Source organism: Heteronotia binoei, chromosome 7 (assembly GCF_032191835.1).
Source record: "Heteronotia binoei isolate CCM8104 ecotype False Entrance Well chromosome 7, APGP_CSIRO_Hbin_v1, whole genome shotgun sequence".
NCBI classification, from domain to species: domain Eukaryota; kingdom Metazoa; phylum Chordata; class Lepidosauria; order Squamata; family Gekkonidae; genus Heteronotia; species Heteronotia binoei.
Genome location: NC_083229.1, coordinates 23567757 through 23588010, shown reverse-complemented (window position 1 = coordinate 23588010; position 20254 = coordinate 23567757). Strand labels below are relative to the sequence as shown.

General features: G+C 43.3%; 1 protein-coding gene across 1 annotated transcript in view; it reads left to right on the top strand.

The window, feature by feature from the left end:
- Positions 1-20254, top strand: part of FER1L6 (fer-1 like family member 6) — a 152581-nt gene that overhangs the window by 120923 nt on the left and 11404 nt on the right. The window contains exons 29-37 of the mRNA XM_060243113.1: positions 2607-2725; positions 3366-3497; positions 5158-5283; positions 6717-6844; positions 8328-8498; positions 10465-10625; positions 13347-13489; positions 14874-14962; positions 18677-18775. Coding sequence (XP_060099096.1) covers positions 2607-2725; positions 3366-3497; positions 5158-5283; positions 6717-6844; positions 8328-8498; positions 10465-10625; positions 13347-13489; positions 14874-14962; positions 18677-18775 — 1168 coding nt within the window. The remainder of the gene's footprint in view (positions 1-2606; positions 2726-3365; positions 3498-5157; positions 5284-6716; positions 6845-8327; positions 8499-10464; positions 10626-13346; positions 13490-14873; positions 14963-18676; positions 18776-20254) is intronic.

Here is a 20254-nt window from a genome sequence, read left to right as displayed (position 1 = left end):
ACATTGGAAAAAGTACAGAACAGGGCAACTAAAATGAGTAAGGGGTCGGAACACTTTCCCTATGCAGAAAAGTTAAAATGCTTGGGGCTCTTTAGCTTGGAGAAACGTCGACTGAGGGGTGACATGATGGAGGCTTACAAGATTATGCATGGGACAGAGAAGGTAGAGAAAGAACTACTTTTCTACCTTTCTCACAATACGAGAACTCATGGACCTTCAATATAATTGCTGAGCTGTCGGGTTAGGATGGATAAAAGGAAGTGATTAACACATGGAATCCACTGCCACAGGAGGTGGTGGTGGCTATAAGCATAGCCAGCTTCAAGAGGGGATTGGATAGGCATATGGAGCAGAGGTCCATCAGTGGCTATTAGCCACGGTGTATTGATGGAACTCTGTCTGGGGCAGCGATGCCCTGTATTCTTGGTGCTTGGGGGGGCACAGTGGGAGGGCTTCTAGTGTTCTGGCCCCTCTGGTGGACCTCCTGATGGCATTTGGGGTTTTTTGGCCACTTTGTGACACAGAGTGTTGGACTGGATGGGCCATTGGCCTGATCCAACATGGCTGCTCTTATGTTCTTATCTATCTTATCTATCTATCTTATCTATTGATCAGTCATCTGTCTGTCTATCTGTCTGTCTGTCTGTCTATCTATCTGGTGCAGGGAACAGAAATGTTTGGTGTTAATGCTGAATTCTTTAAAATAGTGTTTGAAATCTGTGTCAGAATGACATCTAATAATTTGATCTCAGAGTTCGAAGATCTGGAAATCAATGCCAAGGAAACTGAAATTTCCCCCCAGCGTTTTATCAGATGCTGTATAAATAGTATGCTCATTTATTAAAAGCTATTTAAATCTGAATAGAATATAGGAAAGCAGAGAATAAAGGATGCAGTCATTAGGATTGCTGTCCATCAAATTTTGTGAGATCCCCAGATATTGTAATATTGTGAAACTGAGCACGTGTAGTTTATATGGGACTCCTAATCAGTAATTTATATGGGACTCCTAATCAGTAATTTATATGGGACTCCATTGGAAATGGCAAAAGAAGCTATTTCTTCCCCCTTCCTCCCCAAGGGAGGAGCCTCAGCCAATGAAGAAAACAGAGGCTTTCCTCTGTAGCTCCTGTGCAATTGAGCAAGCCTTGCAAAGTAAGCAGTTATGCAGAAAGAAGCAAGAAAGAGGGAGAAGGAAGCAAGTGACAGCCAGTTACTCGGGGGCCTGATAGGAGCCCTTCGGGGGCCTGATTTGGCCCCCGGGCTGCATGTTTGACACCCCTGGTTTGGAAGTTAAATACAATTTCATTCTGTGGGACTTATTTCCAGGTTAAGTATTCGTAGAATTGCAGCCTCCAAGCCAAAATACACAATATGTTTGACCCAACTTTTTATCACATGTATGATCAAAGGAGCAGCCTGGATGGCCCAAACTAGCCTCATCTCATCAGACTTGGAAGCCTAAGCAGGGCTGGTACTTGGATGGGAGACCACCAAAGAAAACTAGGGCTGTTTTTTAAGTTTAGTTTAGTTTAGTTTATTCGATTTATATTCCGCCCTCCCTGCCGAAGCAGGCTCAGGGTGGCTCACAATGCACAATAGTCACAATAAAACAATTAAATTAAGCATTAAATTAAAACAGTTAAAACAATTTGGTGCTACTTTCCATTTAGCTACAGATGGCATTCAGTGTTCTTAGACATCCACTTAGATCTAATATCTCAGCGGTTTCAGTTTAAAGCTAGCTGAAATAATATTGTCTTGCAGGCCTTGCGGAACTGGGCAAGGTAGCAGGAACTCCTTTGCATATTAGGCCACACACCCGTGATGTAGGCAATCCTCCTGGAGCTTCCAGCAAGCCCTGTAATAACAGCCCTGTAAGCTCTTGGAGAATTGGCTAAATCAAGGATGTGTGGCCTAATATACAAAGGAGTTCCTGCTACAAAAAAAGTCCTGTCTGTATGACTGAACTAGATTATCAATAATCTTTGCACCTATATGTATTTATTTACTTACATTATTTATAGTCTGCCTTTCTCTCTTGGAATCAAGGTGCAAGTGAGTCAGTACAATCAACAGGGATGGGACATTCAGTAAAAATACAACAGGACTAAGGTTGTAGAACTAATCAGCAGAGCTCTTTTTCTAGCAGGAGCTCCTCTGGATATTAGGCCATGCCCCCCCTGATGTAGCCAATCCTCCAAGAGCTTACAGGGCTCTTAGCACAGGGCCTACTGTAAGCTCCAGGAGGATTGGCTACATCATGGGGGTGTGGCCTAATATGCAGAGGAGCTCCTGCTAGAAAAAGAGCCCCGCTAATCAGAAATCTAAAAACAAAACTGAAACAAAGTATTAACATGATACATCAAATGGTGCAAAATTTACCTAACAGGAACCTGGTTTCAACAAGCTAAACACAGTAGTATACTATAGACCACAGTCCATATGATTCTATGGCCTTCCTGCTCATATTTGGAGAGAGTTGTGTCAAATCATAAATTAACCACTATCACTACGACAAAACACCAAAGTAATGGCAACCTTAAGAATCATTTTTTTAAAATTAAACTACTGTATCTTTAAAATTCATTCATTCATCTTTACAGCCACACAGACTAGTGGTCAAGTAACATTAAACATTGATGACGAACCAGACAAAAAGAAGAAAGACAAAGCGATAAAGAAGAAAGTGAAAGAAGCATCCCCCAGACTAGCAACACTGGAGGTAGGGTTCATTAATACAATTTTAAAGGTAAATCTAAAGGTAAAGGTAGTCCCCTGTGCAAGCACCAGTCGTTTTCGACTCTGGGGCGACATTGCTTTCACGTTTTCATGACAACTTTTTTTTACTGGGTGGTTTGTCATTGCCTTCCCCAGTCATCTACACTTTCCTCCCAGCAAGCTGGGTACTCATTTTACTGACCTCTGAAGGATGGAAGGCTGAGTCAACCTGGAGCTGGCTACCTGAACCAGCTTTCGCTGGGATCGAACTCAGGTCATGAGCAGAGGGCTCCAACTGCAGTACTGCAGCTTTACCACTCTGTGCCATGGTTAATTCAGATTTCTCTGCTGACCTGGGGAATAGGTTTCAGAGCATCAGTAGAAACATTTGTGCAATCCAAGATTATTTATTTAGTAGGCTTATATTCCGCCCTTTCCCATGACGGGCTCAGGGCGGATCACAACGTTAACTGAACAACAATAAAAACCTACAATTTAAATTTAAAAACAATACAACAAAATTAGTAAACCAGGACAATAGAACAATCAAATAAAATAAGACGAAGGGTGTACCAGTTAACAATGCAAAAGTAGGCCTTTTATTGCTTTGTAATGCTGAATGTTGGACCAATCTTTTCCCAAAGATCTATGATGGAGATCTGGAGAGCGAATTTAACAACTTTGAAGACTGGGTGAAAACCTTCGAACTCTTCCGGGGCAAGTCTAATGATGAAGATCACAGTGACTATGATGAAAGGATAATAGGGAAGTTTAAGGTATGAATAAAGGCTGACGAGAGAGCATGTGAGGTGTAAGAATCTATGTTGCATGGAAATTTGTGTTTCTCAACATTTTTAGATCAAGACGAGTAGCCGAGTTAGCCTGTCTGTAGCAGCAGAAAAGAGCAAGAGCCCAGTAGCACCTTAAAAACTAACAAAATTTGTGGCAGAGTATGAGCTTTTGTGAAATATGAGCTTCTTCAGATACAGCTAGAATGTGAAGCCATTGTCCATATATCCTGGAGAGTGGAGTGATTTCACTGGGTGGGGAAAATCTGCGATTTGCCATGCCGCAGCATAAACCTGTTTTTTCAGGTTTACACTGTGGCATGGCACATCGCAGGTTTTCCCCACAAAAAATGGTGACGTGGAGCAACTGGTGCGAAATTGCTAGCTTGCTCCGGAGAGAAAAAAAGAAGCCTGGCGTGAAGCAAAGTTAGTGCAGAATCAGCATGAATCTACCACTAGAAGGAACAAAGTACAGTACATGCAGAATGGGGAAAAAATCCCAAAGGAACAGGAATCTACAAGCAAGGAATATAAGATGCAAAAAAGCTCTCAGACACAGATCTTGTTACAGATCTTACATCTTCATTGGGGATGTGGGGTAAGCTAGCAAAAACTCCTAAAAATGAAGGAAAATCCTGAGAAATTTAGGACTGAAGAAGAAGAAATTGGATTTATATCCTGCCCTTCACTCTGAGTCTCAGAGCTGTCACAATCTCCTTTTAGCTTCCTCCCCCACAACAAACACCCTGTGAGGTAGGTGGAGCTGAGAGCTCTCACAGAAGCTGCCCTTTCAAGGACAGCTCCTGCCAGAGCTATGGCTGACCCAAGGCCATTCCAGCAGCTGCAAGTGGAGGAGTGGGGGAATCAAACTCGGTTTTCCCAAATAAGAGTCTGCACACTTAACCACTACACCAAACTGGCTCTTCACATCAGGACTTTCAGGAGCTTTTAATCCATCTCTCAAGCTGACTAAAGATTTGTTGGAAGCATGGAGTCACCAAACCACAGTATCAGTGTGATAAAGTTCCTGAAAAACCATTAAATCGTTTAAGGACTGGAGGGAAGTAAGGGACATTAGGAAGAGCAAAGTGGGAGAAGGGGTGTTTTTGAAGGCACCAGATTGGACAATGGCTTTCTTTGTCTGCTAGTTCTGGGAAGCCAGTGTTTATAGAGACTCAGATGTGACCCGCCCCTCAGGCTGAAAAATTTGCCCCCTCCTGAAATAGAGCTAGTCTGTTCCTCATTTACTAGATCTATAGATTGTGGCAGATAGATCCACTATAGGCCAATGGATGGTTGGATGGAAGACCTTGGTGCTGAATTAGAGAACTCGACTATAGTAGGGAAGAGCATTTCATCTGAACTAGTCTAAAGATTTGAGCACTGGTGTTTGGGTAATGCTGCATGGTTACAAGCCTGAAAACATTTCTCAAAATGTCTCAGAAATAAACAAACAATAATCATTTACATGAAATGAAACAGAGGGCTGGAATAATAACACAAAATTTCATAATAGCACAAAATTTCATCTGTGAGCTAGCTCAAGGGTCGCATGCATTTGCAAAATACTGATTCAATGTCTGACATTTTCCCTGTGTTTTCTTGCTTTGGGCTTAATAAGGAAATATTCATAATTGTATGTCAACAGGGCTGTTTCTGCATTTACAAGAATCCAGATGACTGCTGCTCTGGAGAAGGCGGCCAGCCAAAGATTCTTCAGGGAATACCCCCAAATCACTCTGTGAAAGTTCTCATCAGAGTATACATTGTGGCCGTGAGTGTAATTTTATGTATGATCTTAACATTAAATAAGGGCCAAGCCACAGGTGATGTTCAACTTTTGCAGCTGAAGCTCCAGATCAATGTTCCCTCTAAGCTGCAGAGTCTTGGGAGCAAAAATTCTACTTTGTGAGCTTTGTTGTTGTTGTTCAGTCACGCCAGGCCCTCCTGCCCATCATCCTCCGAAGTCTGCTCAAATTCGTGTTTGTTACACTGTCCAGCCATCTCATCTTTTGCTGTCCCCTTCTTCTTTTGCCTTCTGTCTTTCCTAGCATCAGGATCTTCTCCAGGGAGTGCTCCCTTCTCATGGCATTACATGAGACAAAAATGTGTGAGCTGGAGGCTAAAAATCTGTGAGCTAGCTCATGCTAACTCAGCTTAGAGGGAACACTGCTCCAGATATGTAGTTTCGCCCTAAAACTAGCACAGGGGACTGATCTTGAATTGGGACCATACTACTGGGGAAGGAATGGATCATTTCCCCCCCCCCTCCCCTTTTCCCAGATTTGGAATCTCCTCCATTTGGTTCTTTAAATAAGGAAAAAAGACAGACACAATATGGGCATTTGTCTTTATTCTCTGTTAAGGGTTACAGCAGCTGTGAGACATATATCTGATAAGGATGGAAGAGTTAAGAGTGAATTACTTTTAACGCTTTTAAGACTGAATTACACCTCTGGAGTTCCGATTACATTATTCCAGCATCATATTTAACCCTTAGTTTCCTTTTATTTTAGTCCATTGGCACTTTTAAGACCAGGACATTTTTACACATCCATCTCCTATTTAGACATGTTTATTGCTTCGCAATCCTCCCCACAATGAAATCCAAAGAAATATGACCCTGTGAACTTGGCTAGTTATTGCTTTTTGGCCTTTGTATACACACACACACACACACACACACATCATTAAGCTGCATGCTAATTTGCTGTTCACCTATGTGGAGGCATCTGTCTATATATATGAGCTGTTAACCTTCATTCCAATGTGCCTGAGGAAGTGTGTGCGCACATGAAAGCTCACACCTCGAATAAAGCTTTGTTGGTCTTAAAGGTGCCACTGCACTCAAAGTTTATTCTTCTGCTTCAGACCAACACAGCTACCCACCTGGATCTACCTTAATTTCCTTATATTCCTGAAATGGGCTGGACTCTGTTTCCTAGGTTAGTGTCAAAATTTATGAAGGATTAGAGAGAAAGCGGAATTACAAGTTAGCTGCCCTTTCACTTCCTGCACTTCTCTTGTAGGTCTCTGTTCTGCAGAGGCTCTGCCTCCTAAATCTCCAGGAATTTCCCAGCCTGGAGCTGACAACCCTATTCTGATTCAGTATAAGCTGCATGTGTTCCTACGCCTAGTCACGATGCTACCACCTTATATTTAATGGCCTGGATTCCTTGTAAGAAAATCCTCTCCCTCTTTCTGCAGGCATTTAATCTTAGCCCAGCCGATCCAGATGGTAAATCAGACCCTTATATTGTGCTTAGACTGGGCAACACAGAAATTAAAGATCGAGACAATTACATTCCCAAGCAGCTAAACCCAGTTTTCGGAAGGTGAGTTCATTTAATTGTGCGCAACACCCTAAACTTAACAAATTAGCTACAGATATTTCATTTTCCCTGCCGCCTCTGTTATTTGGGACAAAGTACATTGGTACATTGACCTTTATACACATCTCTTGGGATGCTTTATAATTTACTGATTAAATTCCCGACAATCACTATCACACTGTCTGATTGCAAATTCGATTTTTAAGCAAATACAACATCTCCCGGAATTGATTTTTGTTGTTTCATTACTCCTTGTGTAATAACACAAATGACTTTGTCTATTTATGTTAATGAAACTATTAGTTAAGCTTCCCAACTGTTCTGTAGCTAGAATGTGTGAGTGCCGGGGTCCAGTTGAATTCCATCAGCCACTAGGCTGCACAGAACAGAAAAAGGAAGGCAGGAGAACAGATACAGTGAACAGAAGCTATTACTTAAAACCAGGGCTTTTTTTGAGCAGGAATGCACAGGAACGCAGTTCCGGCTGGCTTGGTGTCAGGGTGTGTGGCCTAATATGCAAATGAGGCCCTGGTAGGCTTTTCCTACAAAAAGCCCTGTATGAAACAATGGTGATGTCAGGGGTGTGACCTAATATGCAAATGAGTTCCTGCTGGGCTTTTTCTACAAAGAAAGCCCTGCTTAAAACGTATAACTATCAGAAATTGTGGGTTAAACTGAGCCCTGTCCTCCAAAGTAAAGCTAATAGCATTGCAATCCTAACCAAGGCTTTAAAAACTTTGGCTTCAAGAGCCAACAGGAGCTGGACTGACTCAATAAAGATTGGCTGTTGTAGATTTTCTGGGCTATGTGGCCGTGGTCTTGGCATTGTGAGACCTGACGTTTCGCCAGCAACTGTGACTGGCATCCTCAGAGATGTAACCCAGAAAACTGGAGTTCTCACTGGGTCAAATTGAGAAGAAGTTGGTAGGCATGTAATTTATGTATACTCAGGCAGGTGGGGTAGGGCTGAGTCATTATCTTGTGGGAGCTTCCTGGGCTGTGACATGCTAATGGAGGAGCTTTCCTGAGGGGGTCCTTTTGCATATGGATTGGCTATTGAAAAAATAAATAAAGGTTCCTTTAAAAAAAATGAAAAGACTTATCAGAAATTATGAATAAAACTGAGCCCTGTTCAAAGTGAAGATAATAACAATGTAGTCCTAACCAGGGCTTTAAGAACATTGACTTCAAGATCCAACAGGTGCTGGACTGACTCATTATAGGCCCCTGTAAAAAGCAAACCAAAATACCTATCAGAAACTATGGATACCTGTCAGAAGCTATGGATTTAATAATTTGTAAGTGTTGAAACTCTGCTTTTGGTTAAACAATAAAACTTGAACTCAGTATGGTTTCCCAGTTCTGAGCATCTCTATATAGATGTCAGTTCTATTGATTTTGTTTAGAATTATTTCCAGATGTTTGCTTAGGGCTTCAGCTATACGGGTATGATTGACATAATTGTATCAATCTTCTCTTGGACTAGGTCCTTTGAACTTCAGGCAACTTTCCCCAAGGAATCCCTGCTTTCAGTCTTGATCTATGACTATGACATGATTGGTTCAGATGACCTAATTGGAGAAACAAAAATTGATTTGGAAAACCGTTTCTACAGCAGGCATCGAGCCACCTGCGGGTTTCAAAGCCAATATGAAATGTAAGCTTCTCTTGGGATGCTCAGTCTGTTAGCAACGATTTAATGAGCAGCCAGCAGAAAAGCTTCTAGAAGAAGCTACAGGCTGCCAAATGCAGGCAAAAGAGGTCCAGAGTGTCCAGGTTATGACTGCCAGGTTGGATAGACATGACAGTAAGGAAGGGACTTTCTGGAAGTGTGTGGGAAGCGCACAACCATGGCTCACTTTGTAGCAGGAGCTCCTTTGCATATTAGGCCACACACCCCTGTTGTAGCCAATCCTCTGAGAGCTTACAGGGCTCTTCTTACAGGACCTACTGTAAGCTCTTGGAGGATTGGCTACAACAGGGGTGTGTGGCCTAATATGCAAAGGAGCTCTTGCTACAAAGTGAGCCCTGCACACAACCATAGAGTTTTGCCCAAAATACCAGAGTGTCATCACACAGCATTTCCAATGTGATGACATCACTTCCATGATGCCACATTTGGGATTTCCCATCAAAAATTGGGGGATCCTCTGCCCACAACTGGAGAATGGCATCCATAGTCTAAGTCCAGGGTTGCATCAAAGTAGGGCCTGAGACTACAGAGCAGTTCCCTTAGAGAAAATGGCTGCTTCGGAGGGTGGATTCTATGGCATTGTACTCCACTGAGGTCACTCCCCTCCTCAGGCTTCGCCCCCAAAATCTCCAGGTATTTCCCATCCTGCAGCTGGCTACCCTAATGAGAGGTGTAACTATTATACTTACCAGTCACTCCTTGTCCATCTGGATCCCAAAGTCCTTCCTCCCTTTTCCATATCATCTGGGGGGGTTTCATACAAGTCAGACACAGCCAATGGGTTTCTAAACTAGCCCGCCTTCGAGCTGTCAACAGTAGCCATGTGAGGTAGGTTGGGTTGACTGGCCCAAAGTCACCCATTTATATTTATGGCAGATTGAGGATATAAACTTGGATCCTCGTCCAACACTCTGACCATTGTACTACACTAGTTTTCTGCTGGTTCACCTGACATGGAAGCCAAATTACTTGCCAAACAGGATTGTATAGCTGAAACGCTTAAGGGGAGATATCTGCCAAAGCCTCTGCCGCTGTTCTCCTCCCAGTGTCAGGGTTTGGGAGTCCCATGCTTATTTCTTATTCTCGCAGGACTGGGTTAATGGTTAGAACCTATATTACTGTCTCTTCAGCAGTTCAACTCAAGCTAGAGCTTCTATTTAAAAGTAATTACCAACCTCAGTGCTCAACTAGAGGAGAGGTGTGGCATGTGTTGAGTCGGGGGAGGATACCTGATAGGGATGGGCAGGAACTGCATTTTTGCAGTTCAGTTCATGGTTCCTGGCTGAGCCATGAACAGAAACACAAACATATGCTGGTTCACAAACCGAACCGGTTTGTATTGGTTCGTGAGCCATTTAGAATTTAAACCCCTGCTTTCTGCCCCTTGCTGCTTTTCATGGGGAGTAGAAAGCAGTGGTTTAAATGCTTCTGAGCCATTTAAACCAGACAGCTGTTTTTCATGAAGAGTAAAAAGCTTGGAGCCATTTAAACCCTTGCTTTCTGCTCTTCACAAACCGCCATGGAAGTTTATGACAGTTCTTCAGTTTGTGAACATTGCTTCACGAACCATGAATCAGCTAAAATTTGTGACCTTTAGTTCATGAGCCGGTTTGTGCCCATCCTTAGTCCCTGACCTTATTTGAGTCACTGGTAAGATTGGGAAACTAACATTTGCGAGTAACACATGGGATCAGTTTGACTCCTGAATAGAGCATGGGTGGAGGAGGGGCTTCAGCCTTTCCTCCCACACTGTTTTCCTGAGCCAAAATGGCCACTGGGAAGCCCTGTTTGGTGCTCTCGGGGGCTCCATGTGCTGCAGCCGTTACATATGTGTTGATCCGATTTGTGTCATGCCTATCTTCTAGTTGCGCCTACAGTCATATAAAAGAGAGTGCAATCCTCAGCAACCTCACCCTCTTCTGATTTGCAGCGAAGGATACAATGCTTGGCGAGATGCCACCAAGCCCACTGAGATCCTCACCAAGCTGTGTAGAGATAACAGGCTGAACGGGCCTTACATGCAACCTGGGAAGATTCAAGTAGGGGATAAAGTCTTTACAGGGCAGACAGTCTTCCAGGAAGATGAGAATGGTAACTATACTGTTTGTAATATATTATTATGGGGATCCAAGCCATTATAATATCCACTGACAGCAAGAGATAGAGAGAGAGAGAGAGAGAGAGAGATGTTGCATTAATTTTTTTCCTGTTAAGCACAATCAACAGCAGAACCTGCTTTAAGAGTAATTAAGTGTAAGAGTAATATGCCCGCCTCCAGATATTCAGGATACTTGTCAACATTTGTTGTGCTAGTGCAGTAGGCGATGGTTCCTTGGACAGTGCTGTTTGTGTATAGGGATGAGCAAAAATTTAATTTAATTTTATATTTTATCTTTGGCCAGCTATTTTAGTTCCCCCCCCCCTTTTTTGCTGTCAATTTAGTAGGTTTGCTTGCATTTTGTATGCATGCGTATGGTTTTTATATGCAATTCATATGAACAACGTACATATGTAATTTGTATGTACAACATAAATAATTTATTTTTATAATATAACTATAAGATCCAATGATGATGATTTATTTCAAGTGTCTCCAAGTGCTAGGGGAGGAGATAATTTTACAAAATACTCTGGGAAAAGGGACGGGAGAGATTAAACCCCAACACTGTGGTGGCTGCTCCCACTGAAACAACATTGTTTTAATCTTCACAGACAATCAGATCTCCAATGGCCAATCAGAAACCCTGCTGGGCAAGAGCCCCACATTGCCACACCCACTTTCTAAAAAAGGTGCTGGTGGGTACTGTGTCATCTACGGGCACCATGTTGGGGACCTCAGTTTATTTACATAAAAAATGTTTTTGCTGCTTCTCCAGAGCAGGGGTGGAATTCTAGCAGGAACTCCTTTGCATATTAGGCCACATTCCCTGATGCAGCCAATCCTTCAGGAGCTTACAAAAAAGAGCCTCGTAAGCTCTTGGAGGATTGGCTACATCAGGAGTATGTGGCCTAATATGCAAAGGAGCTCCTGCTAGCATTCCACCCTGCTACAGAGAACACATTCCAGGTTGCTTAACAAAGTTTTAGGCATGATCAAATCACAGCATAAAAATCACTAAAAATCAGCTGACTGTTAAAATGCGGCTATTAAAACCCCAACCATTAAAGCCCCAGCCAGAGCATAAAAACATTTTAAAAATTAACAGCCTCAAGCAATTCTCATGAAACAGTTCACAGGCTAGAAGCAGATTAGGATTTGTTGATGCAGAAGCAATGCTGGAAATGCATACATTTGACTAGGCAAACATGCAAACAGAAAATCGTACGGAAATTTTTTTTAAATCACAGATTTTGATTTGCACGAAAGAAATCAAGAATGGGCAGTTTGGGGGTTGAAACAGCCTAGAAGAGAAATTGAAAATCATCCTTGATTCTGAAGTTGTGCATCCTAGAGGCAGCTGGGTGGGCTCCTGTGTGAACAGCGTACTGGACTTGCTGGGCCTCCAGTCTGGTCCAGCATGGTTTTTATTTAATGCAATTTCTATCCCTCCTCCCCCACAAGTGGGCTCAGGGCAGGTTACAACCATAAGTAAAACAATAGATAGAGAAACATTATAAGCCCCATTTAAATCTAATGCCAGTTTAAAGACTAAAACATTTAAAATGTGATGGTGACCCTGATAATTTCATACGCCTGAAGCTCATACCATGCAAGTGCTGGGGGCAATAATTTGAGCAGGTAGGCTGAATCGCTATCAAGGACATAGGAATGCCATAATGCCCAACATAGACAAGTTTGCGTAGGGGAGGGTCTTCTTATGACCTTGAATACTTTTTGGCATATGGTGCAATTATAAGTAAAGTTGACATCAATAGACTTAGAAGGGTGCAATTCAGCTTAGAATTGAACTGCTAGTTTTCACTGATATGACATGCCGTAAGTAGTTAGAGTGTCAGACTAGAATCTGGGTGTCCGAAGTTCTGATCACCACTCTGCCATGAAAGCTTGCTGGTTGACCTTAGGCTAGTCACATACTCTCAGTCTAACCTAATTTACAGGGGTGTTGTGAGGATAAACCGGAGGAGAGGAGAATGATATAAGCTGCTTTGGGTTCCTATCAAGGAGAAAACTGGTGTATAAATATCTAAATAAATGGTCATAAATAAATAAATAGTCATGAGACAGCAGTCTTTGAAATTTTAACTATGTCAATAAGATCATCAGTATCATTAGAAAATAACCGATTGTGAGAAGGGAAAGGGGAATCTAAAGAAGCAAGAAAGCAAAATTCTGAAGTTAAAGTTGTAGCCTATGGTCTTAATCCAGCTCCACAAACACTCAAAATGTCAGCATGTGATTAGTTGCGTGAAAATTGGGAAGAAGATGCACATCAGAAAGTGTTCAGAGCATGATAATCAAAGTAACATGGTGTGGAGAGACTGCATCCTCATTCGCCACAGTACGTCTTCAAATGCCTGTCCCAAAACGCATCCAATTTATGCCCACCGTTTCCAGCAAGTGATCCACAAGTATAGGCATTTTTATAGGACTGGATTGCCTCAGCTCCACCAGGTCATTGCTTGCTTGCAGTGATTCACAGCTTCCTAAAGATTAACTTAATTTTCTTACTGTTCCTTTGGGTATTCCCAGTCACAAGCATGGAGTATGCTGTAAGCGTTTTTCCCTTTGGAGCCATCAAAAGCATCTTTATAGAAATTAGATTTTTTTTTTAATGAGCAACTGTGCTAATTGACACAGCTGCATTAATCAGTACCTTAATGTGCAATTTCTTGCTGCCCTTTCTCCTGCAGAAGAACCTGTCGAATCATATGAACACCTTGCACTGAAAGTTTTACGTTCCTGGAATGAAATCCCCGAGGTTGGTTGTAAGATGGTGCCCGAACATATTGAGACTCGGCCCATCTATCACAAAGATAAGCCTGGCATGGAGCAGGTACATTCTTCTACCTGGACTAATGGAAAAAAATATTTTGGTCCTGTCTTAACGTTGTGGCCCATTAAGGGGCATAGTTAATATAGGGTTACCATATTTTGAAAAGCAAAAAAGAGGATACATTTCCAGACTGACTATTTCAAACAAGTGATCTCTATAAGAAACCGCATTTTAAGTACACCTACTATTTAAGTTGATAGTCGCTACTAACTAGTATTCCTAACCTTCCAACCCCAAAAGAGGATTTTTTCATCAGTGTTTTTTTTTTAAAAGCCAAAAAGAGGACAACCCTAGTTAATCGGGTAACCCTAGTTAATAGCATCTCAGAATTTTGTGGTTACCAATGGGTTTCCTGGCTCAGTTCACATCAGCTCCTCTAGGAATTTGTTTTTATGTCAACAGTTTTACAGGGTTTTTTATGTGTTTAGTATTATGAACTGGATTAGTATTATGAACTGGGTTTGTGTTGGGTTGAAGGCAAGATAGACTTTTTAAATTAAATAAATAAATAATGATATAGCTATTATGCCATTAAAGATCTTGAATTTGACTTGAGATAGCGCTAATTGGGGTTGCCAGACCTCCCACTATGATAAGAAGAAAAAACACTGGTGTCATGCATGGCATAGGGTTGCCAGACTCTCCAGTGGAGGCAGGGAGGTCCCTCGCTGACAGCCCCCATCTCTCCGCTGCAATTTACTGGTGGGGGGGGGAATTACCCTGAAAAAGAGGGAGACGCATCTGATATTCAGTGATGTGTTGACATCACAGCCCACATGACCCAGAAGTGACATCATCACATCTATGACACTGGGAAGATGCTCTGGTATTTGGGCAAAAACCCTAAGGTACAAGCCAAATTTACTATAGTTTTTGGCCAAATATCACATCATCGCCCCAACATCCTGGACATGATGACATCAGCTCCAGCTCGTGTGGGCAGTGTTGTAGACACATTGCTGTATGTTAGATGGGCCTCCCGGCTGCTCCTGGTAAGTCCCCTTCTCCACTGCCACTTGACAGGAGGACCTGGTAGCATGAAGTCACTTCAGGGAAAAACCTGGAAGTGATGTCTTGTAGCTCTAGGAATCACTGTAACTCAGTTGCTGATAGCTTGATACCATCAAGATCACTTCTCTGGCTGCCTGAAATGCCTCTAGCTCCACCCAGGATTAAGTACCTGCAAGGAGAGGAAGACACACATTATAGCCAGAATATTTGCCCTCTTTCTGAGCTGTGCTTCGAATCATTCAGTGACCTGGTTTTTCTCAGCCTCCTGGATGCAGCACTGTCCTTGCTTCTACTGAGTTTATTTGCAAAATAAGTGAATCTTTAATGAGACTACATTATCAAACTAGATAATGTTATGTTTTCTTTCTTAAAGGGCCGTGTGCAGATGTGGGTGGACATGTTTCCTAAGGATATGCCTCTACCAGGACCTCCTGTTGACATCTCACCTAGAAAACCTAAAGGGTAATTCCTTACACATTCCCCTCTGCTTTTATACCAATGTTACCAGTGCTTTCTTTACCCATTTTCACAAGGAATGCTTACATCAATGTTTGCTCTTCCTCAGGGGTGGAATTCTAGCAGGAGTTCCTTTGCCTATTAGGCCACATACCCCTGATGTAGCCAGTCCTCCAAGAGCTTACAAAAAAGAGCCTTGTAAGCTCTTGAAGGATTGGCTACATCAAGGGTGTGTGGCCTAATAGGCAAAGGAGCTCCTGCTAGAATTCCACCCCTGCTCTTTCTGTAATGCTTCAGTTAAAGCCTGCAGTGACTGGAGGATCCGTTTGTAAAGTGTCCATCTTCCATTTCCTACATCCCATTAACTTTTGTCCCAGAGCAGAGCTCAGAAGATTCCCAGCTCTATACTTACGGTGCCCACCAGTTGAAACCTAGAGTTGCCATCTTGGCTTTGCCTGGGCACTGAGTTCACCCAACTCAGAAGCTGCACACAATACCTCTGACACGTAGCAACAGAAAACTTTCCTAAGTATCCCCTGTGATGGAACCAGAGAACCAAAGGCAGTTCCTCAGTTCACATATCTTCCCTCCCCTCACTAGCCATGTGTCTATTTCTTTCCATCTCCAAAGGGCCAAGTTGTTTGAGCTCCCTTGAGCAGTAGCAGCAAACCTTGTTTTCATGCACTATTGCTTCTGGGTAAACAAGTCTGACAGGGTTTTGAAACTATACAGCAACCTGCGCAGTCTGTTTACTTGAGCAAAATTGAGAAGAGTGTACCATCACCAGCAACAATGCCTCTTTCTGAAAGAAGCAATCTACTGTGTCCTGCTGTCTGAAAGACGTCTCCAGCAGCAATCGAACATCTCCATTTACTCTAGGGCTGCCAAGCCCCCAGTCCAGGCGGGGAATCCCCCACCCAGGAGGTTCCCAATCCACCGGCCCACATTAGCCCAGTGGGGGGAACCTCCCCCTACATTGCTGGCATGATGACATCATCCAAATGTGATGTCATCAAAATGGTGGCATCTGTGTGGGGCCGCTCTAGGCGTTTCCAGGAAAACTCTATGATTTTCCCAGACACTCTTGCCATTTGGGAGGGAAAACTCTATGGTACAATAGGTACCATAGAGTTTTCCTGGAAACGCCTAGAGTGGCCCCACACGGGTGCCAGCATTTTGATGACGTCACTTCCAGGTGACGTCATCACGGAGTGCGCACGTGGAGTAAGTGCTCAAAACGCGCATGCAAGTCCCCCGCTATGGGAAGCGGGGGACTTGGCAACCCTAATTTACTTTGAAAATTCTTCCTTTATAGCTTCTGAGAGTATTTCCCCCCCCCAACCCCCCCCCCCCCCCCCCCAGCTTTGAACTAAACCAATTTAAGGCAATAGAATCTGCTGGAATAAACTTGTTAGATTTGCCTACTGACCCGTATTTACATAAGCCAAATGAAGGTTTTAGTTTGGGCCTTGTAACATGAGGAAATTTTGGCCACATTCGGCCTGCATAATTTCAAATAAATAAATCACTGTGTTGAACAGGCCCACTGGTCAGACAGTGAGATGAAAAGTCAAGAAACTTCAAGGGTCATTAAATGTAGATTTAATGACTTTTAAAAAGCAGCATTTTTAGTCTGGAACATTTTCATAGAAGTTATTAGTACATCAATTATGCTACTCTGAAGCTTTCGCCATTATGAAAAAGAGGCAATTAATGAAAAGCTGAAGGCTGAAGAAACCAATATAGAAGTTTAATTCTTTAAACCGAACCGTATTTCATATTTAAGCTGAACTATATTTTACAGATTTTTCTAATAAGAGAAGTCTGTCGTTAATATCTACATATTTATTAAATATATCTATATTAAATATATATCAATGTATCTATATTTAATAAATTGTAATGTATCTGTAAGAGCCCCGTGACACAGCGCGGTAAGCTGCAGCACTGCAGTCCAAGCTCTGCTCACCACCTGAGTTTGATCCTGGCGGAAGCTGGATTCAAGTAGCTGGTTCAAGGTTGATTCAGCCTTCCATCCTTCCGAGGTCGGTAAAATAAGTACCCAGCTTGCTGTGGGGGAAGAAGAAGAAGACTGCAGATTTATACTCCACCTTTCTCTCTGAATCAGAGACTCAGAGCGGTTTACAATTTTCAATATCTTCTCCCCCCACAACAGACACTCTGTGAGGTAGGTGGGGCTGAGAAGGCTCTCACAGCAGCTGCCCTTTCAAGGACAACTCCTGCGAGAGCTATGGCTGACCCAAGGCCATTCCAGCAGCTGCAAGTGGAGGAGTGGGGAATCAAACCCGGTTCTCCCAGGTAAGAGTCCGCACACTTAACCACTACACCAAACTGGCCCTGCAGTGTAGATGACTGGGAAAGGCAATAGCAAACCAACCCATAAAAAGTCTGCCATGAAAACATTGTGATGCGATGTCACCCCAGAGTCGGAAACGACTGGTGCTTGCACAGGGGACTACCTTTACCTTTAAAAAAAATGTATCTGTAAGGCTAGCCTGATCTTGTTAGATTTTAGAAGCTAGGTAGGATTGGCCCTGGCTAGTGTTTGTATAGGGGACCTCCAAGAAACACCAGGGTCATGACGCAGAAGCCAGCAATGGCAAAGCACAGGTCAGCATCTCTTGCCTTGAAAACCCTACTTGGTCATAAATCAGCTGTGTCTTGACAGCACTTTGCACCATCACCAAAAAAGTACAAATCTTCGTTCATAGTTTTATAAGCTGTGTAAGAGATAATTCAAACCCTCAGTGCTGCATTTTCCATCGTTCATATGTACCTAGGGCAGCATCAAAAGTCTGCCTTTCAATTACCGGGTTACATGCAGTGGTTTCAGAGGAGCTTTAAAGTTTCCCAAGGAAACCTTTAGTTAATGAGAATATCTACTTATTTTCAATCCTGCTTGCAGCTCTTGGTTTTCCCTTTATTAAAAATCAAGTCCCCTTTGGTTCACTTCAGATAAACAGGTTGGGTTTGCTAGTCTGAATATGCTCTGTTTCATCTGTTTTTGTCACACGGTGGAATCGAGGAGGAAACAATTGATCTTAGTGTCTTCTGGTAAAAAGGCTTTTGGTCATTAAAATTGGGAATGTGTGGCCTGATTCAGTCTGGGGCTATTTCTTATGGTCTTGTGAAATGAGGACCATGATTTGATGCAGTGGTTTGATGTAGTGGTTAAGTGTGCGGACTCTTATCTGGGAGAACTGGGTTTGATTCCACATTCCTCCACTTGCAGCTGCTAGAATGGCCTTGGGTCAGCCATAGATCTCGCAGGAGTTGTCCTTGAAAGGGCAGCTGCTGTGAGAGTTCTCTCAGCCCCACCCACCTCACAGGGTGTCTGTTGTGGGGGAGGAAGATATAGGAGATTGTAAGCCCTCTGAGGCGCTTCCCTGGCTGTCTGGAAGGCCAGGAAGTGCCTGGAGAGCACCCAGAGATCCATGGACCAGATGCATGAGCATTCCAGATGTTCCCCGGGCACCCTTGGCCCTCCCCTTTTCCGAGCGCTGTCCGGAAACTCCGGGGTGCTCTATTTCTAGGTGACTCTCTTTGGGGCAGCATCAAGCCGCCCTGAACCAGCCGTCTGGTATCAGCCATAGAATCCCAAAATAAGACCAGAAAGGATTGACTGCAAATTAGAAAGTAACATTTTTTTCTCTGCTATTTTTATTTTCTCTCTTAATTATTTTCTTTCTTTCCTACCAGTTATGAATTAAGAGTCATCATCTGGAATACAGAAGATGTCATTTTAGAGGACGAGAATATCTTCACCGGGCAGAAATCTAGTGACATCTATGTGAAAGGGTAAGTGTGCCCTGGCATTGCCTGTGGATCTCCTCATTTGGGCACTGACAGCTGAATTAATGTGTGACCCAAAGCCATCCATCAAGAAGGAGAGTCACAGACGTGTCAGCTAGTTTTGCATATGCGTTTGGATGACGACTTTGCAACCTTGGCATTTGGGCTGCAAAGGCTCATCAGAAATGCCACCTCCACCTCTAGCTAGAATTAAACAGGCAGAGAATTGATGCACATACAAAAGGAGATCCTGTCCTTCCATAGGGTTGCCAAGTCCAATTCAAGAAATATCTGGGGACTTTGGGGGTGGAGCCAGGAGACATTGGGGTGGAGCCAAGATCAAGGCTGTGAGAAGCATAATTGAACTCCAAAGGGAGTTCTGGCCTTCACATTGAAAGGGACGGCACACCTTTTCAATTCCTTCCTTCCATAGGAAATAATGAAGGATGGGGCACCTTCTTCTGGGGCTCATAGAATTGGACCCCCTGGTCCAATCTTTTTGAAACTTGGGGGGTATTTTGGGGATAGGCACTAGATGCTATACTGAAAATTTGGCACCTCTACCTCAAAAAACAGCCCCTCCCAGAGCTCCAGATACCCGCAGATCAATTCTCCATGATTTTCTATTGGAATAAATCTCCATAGGGAGTAACAGAGTTCCCAGCAGACATTTCCCTCCCCTCCCCCTGCTTTCTGACGACCCTGAAGCGGGGGGAGGGTCTCCAAACCGGGGGATCCCCTGTCCCCACCTGGGGATTGGCAACCCTATCCTTCCATAAGCAAAGTGCTGGAAAAAAAACAGTGTTCTAGTTCATACACAGCTTTAGCATGTAGGTTGTACATGCTGCCGGCTGCACAGGTGAACCTTGTATTCAGGTACCCCGTGACAGCTCCTTTGTGATGTACAGGAAGGCTGATGATCTTCTTCATGGTCCCTGTACAGTCACACACTTGGGTTTAGGCCTATCCATGAATCTGACCTCCAACTCTGTGATCAGGGCCAGCCCTAGACTGGCACCTTAGGCAAGGCTAACTTCTGGCAACCCCCCCCCCCCTGCACTGATAACGTCACCGAGTCACATGGAGGGCACCCCATTCTGTGCCCCCACAAGGCTGATGCCCTAGACGATCACCTAGTTTGCCTAGTGGCAGGGCCAGCCCTGTCTCTGAGTCTGCGATATGCCTTCTCCTGACGAGAGGAGCATTTGCCCCAAGACACTGCCCATCCAAGAGGCCCTGTGTTATAAAAAGTTGTGCATCCAAAGTATTTTTTTTAATGAAGTGAAGCAATCATATTAGAAAAGGGGTTTTTTTAAAAAAAAAATCAAAGCTTAATGGTTGAGGAAATGCATTATAATTCAGAGTTTTGAGAGACAGGGGTGTTTTGTTCCTTAAAGGGGCAGAGAGGGACAGAATTTTAATAGCTTCCTGATGGAACTTTATCATCAAACAGCTTTGTTAACATTCCTGACATGTCTTACAACT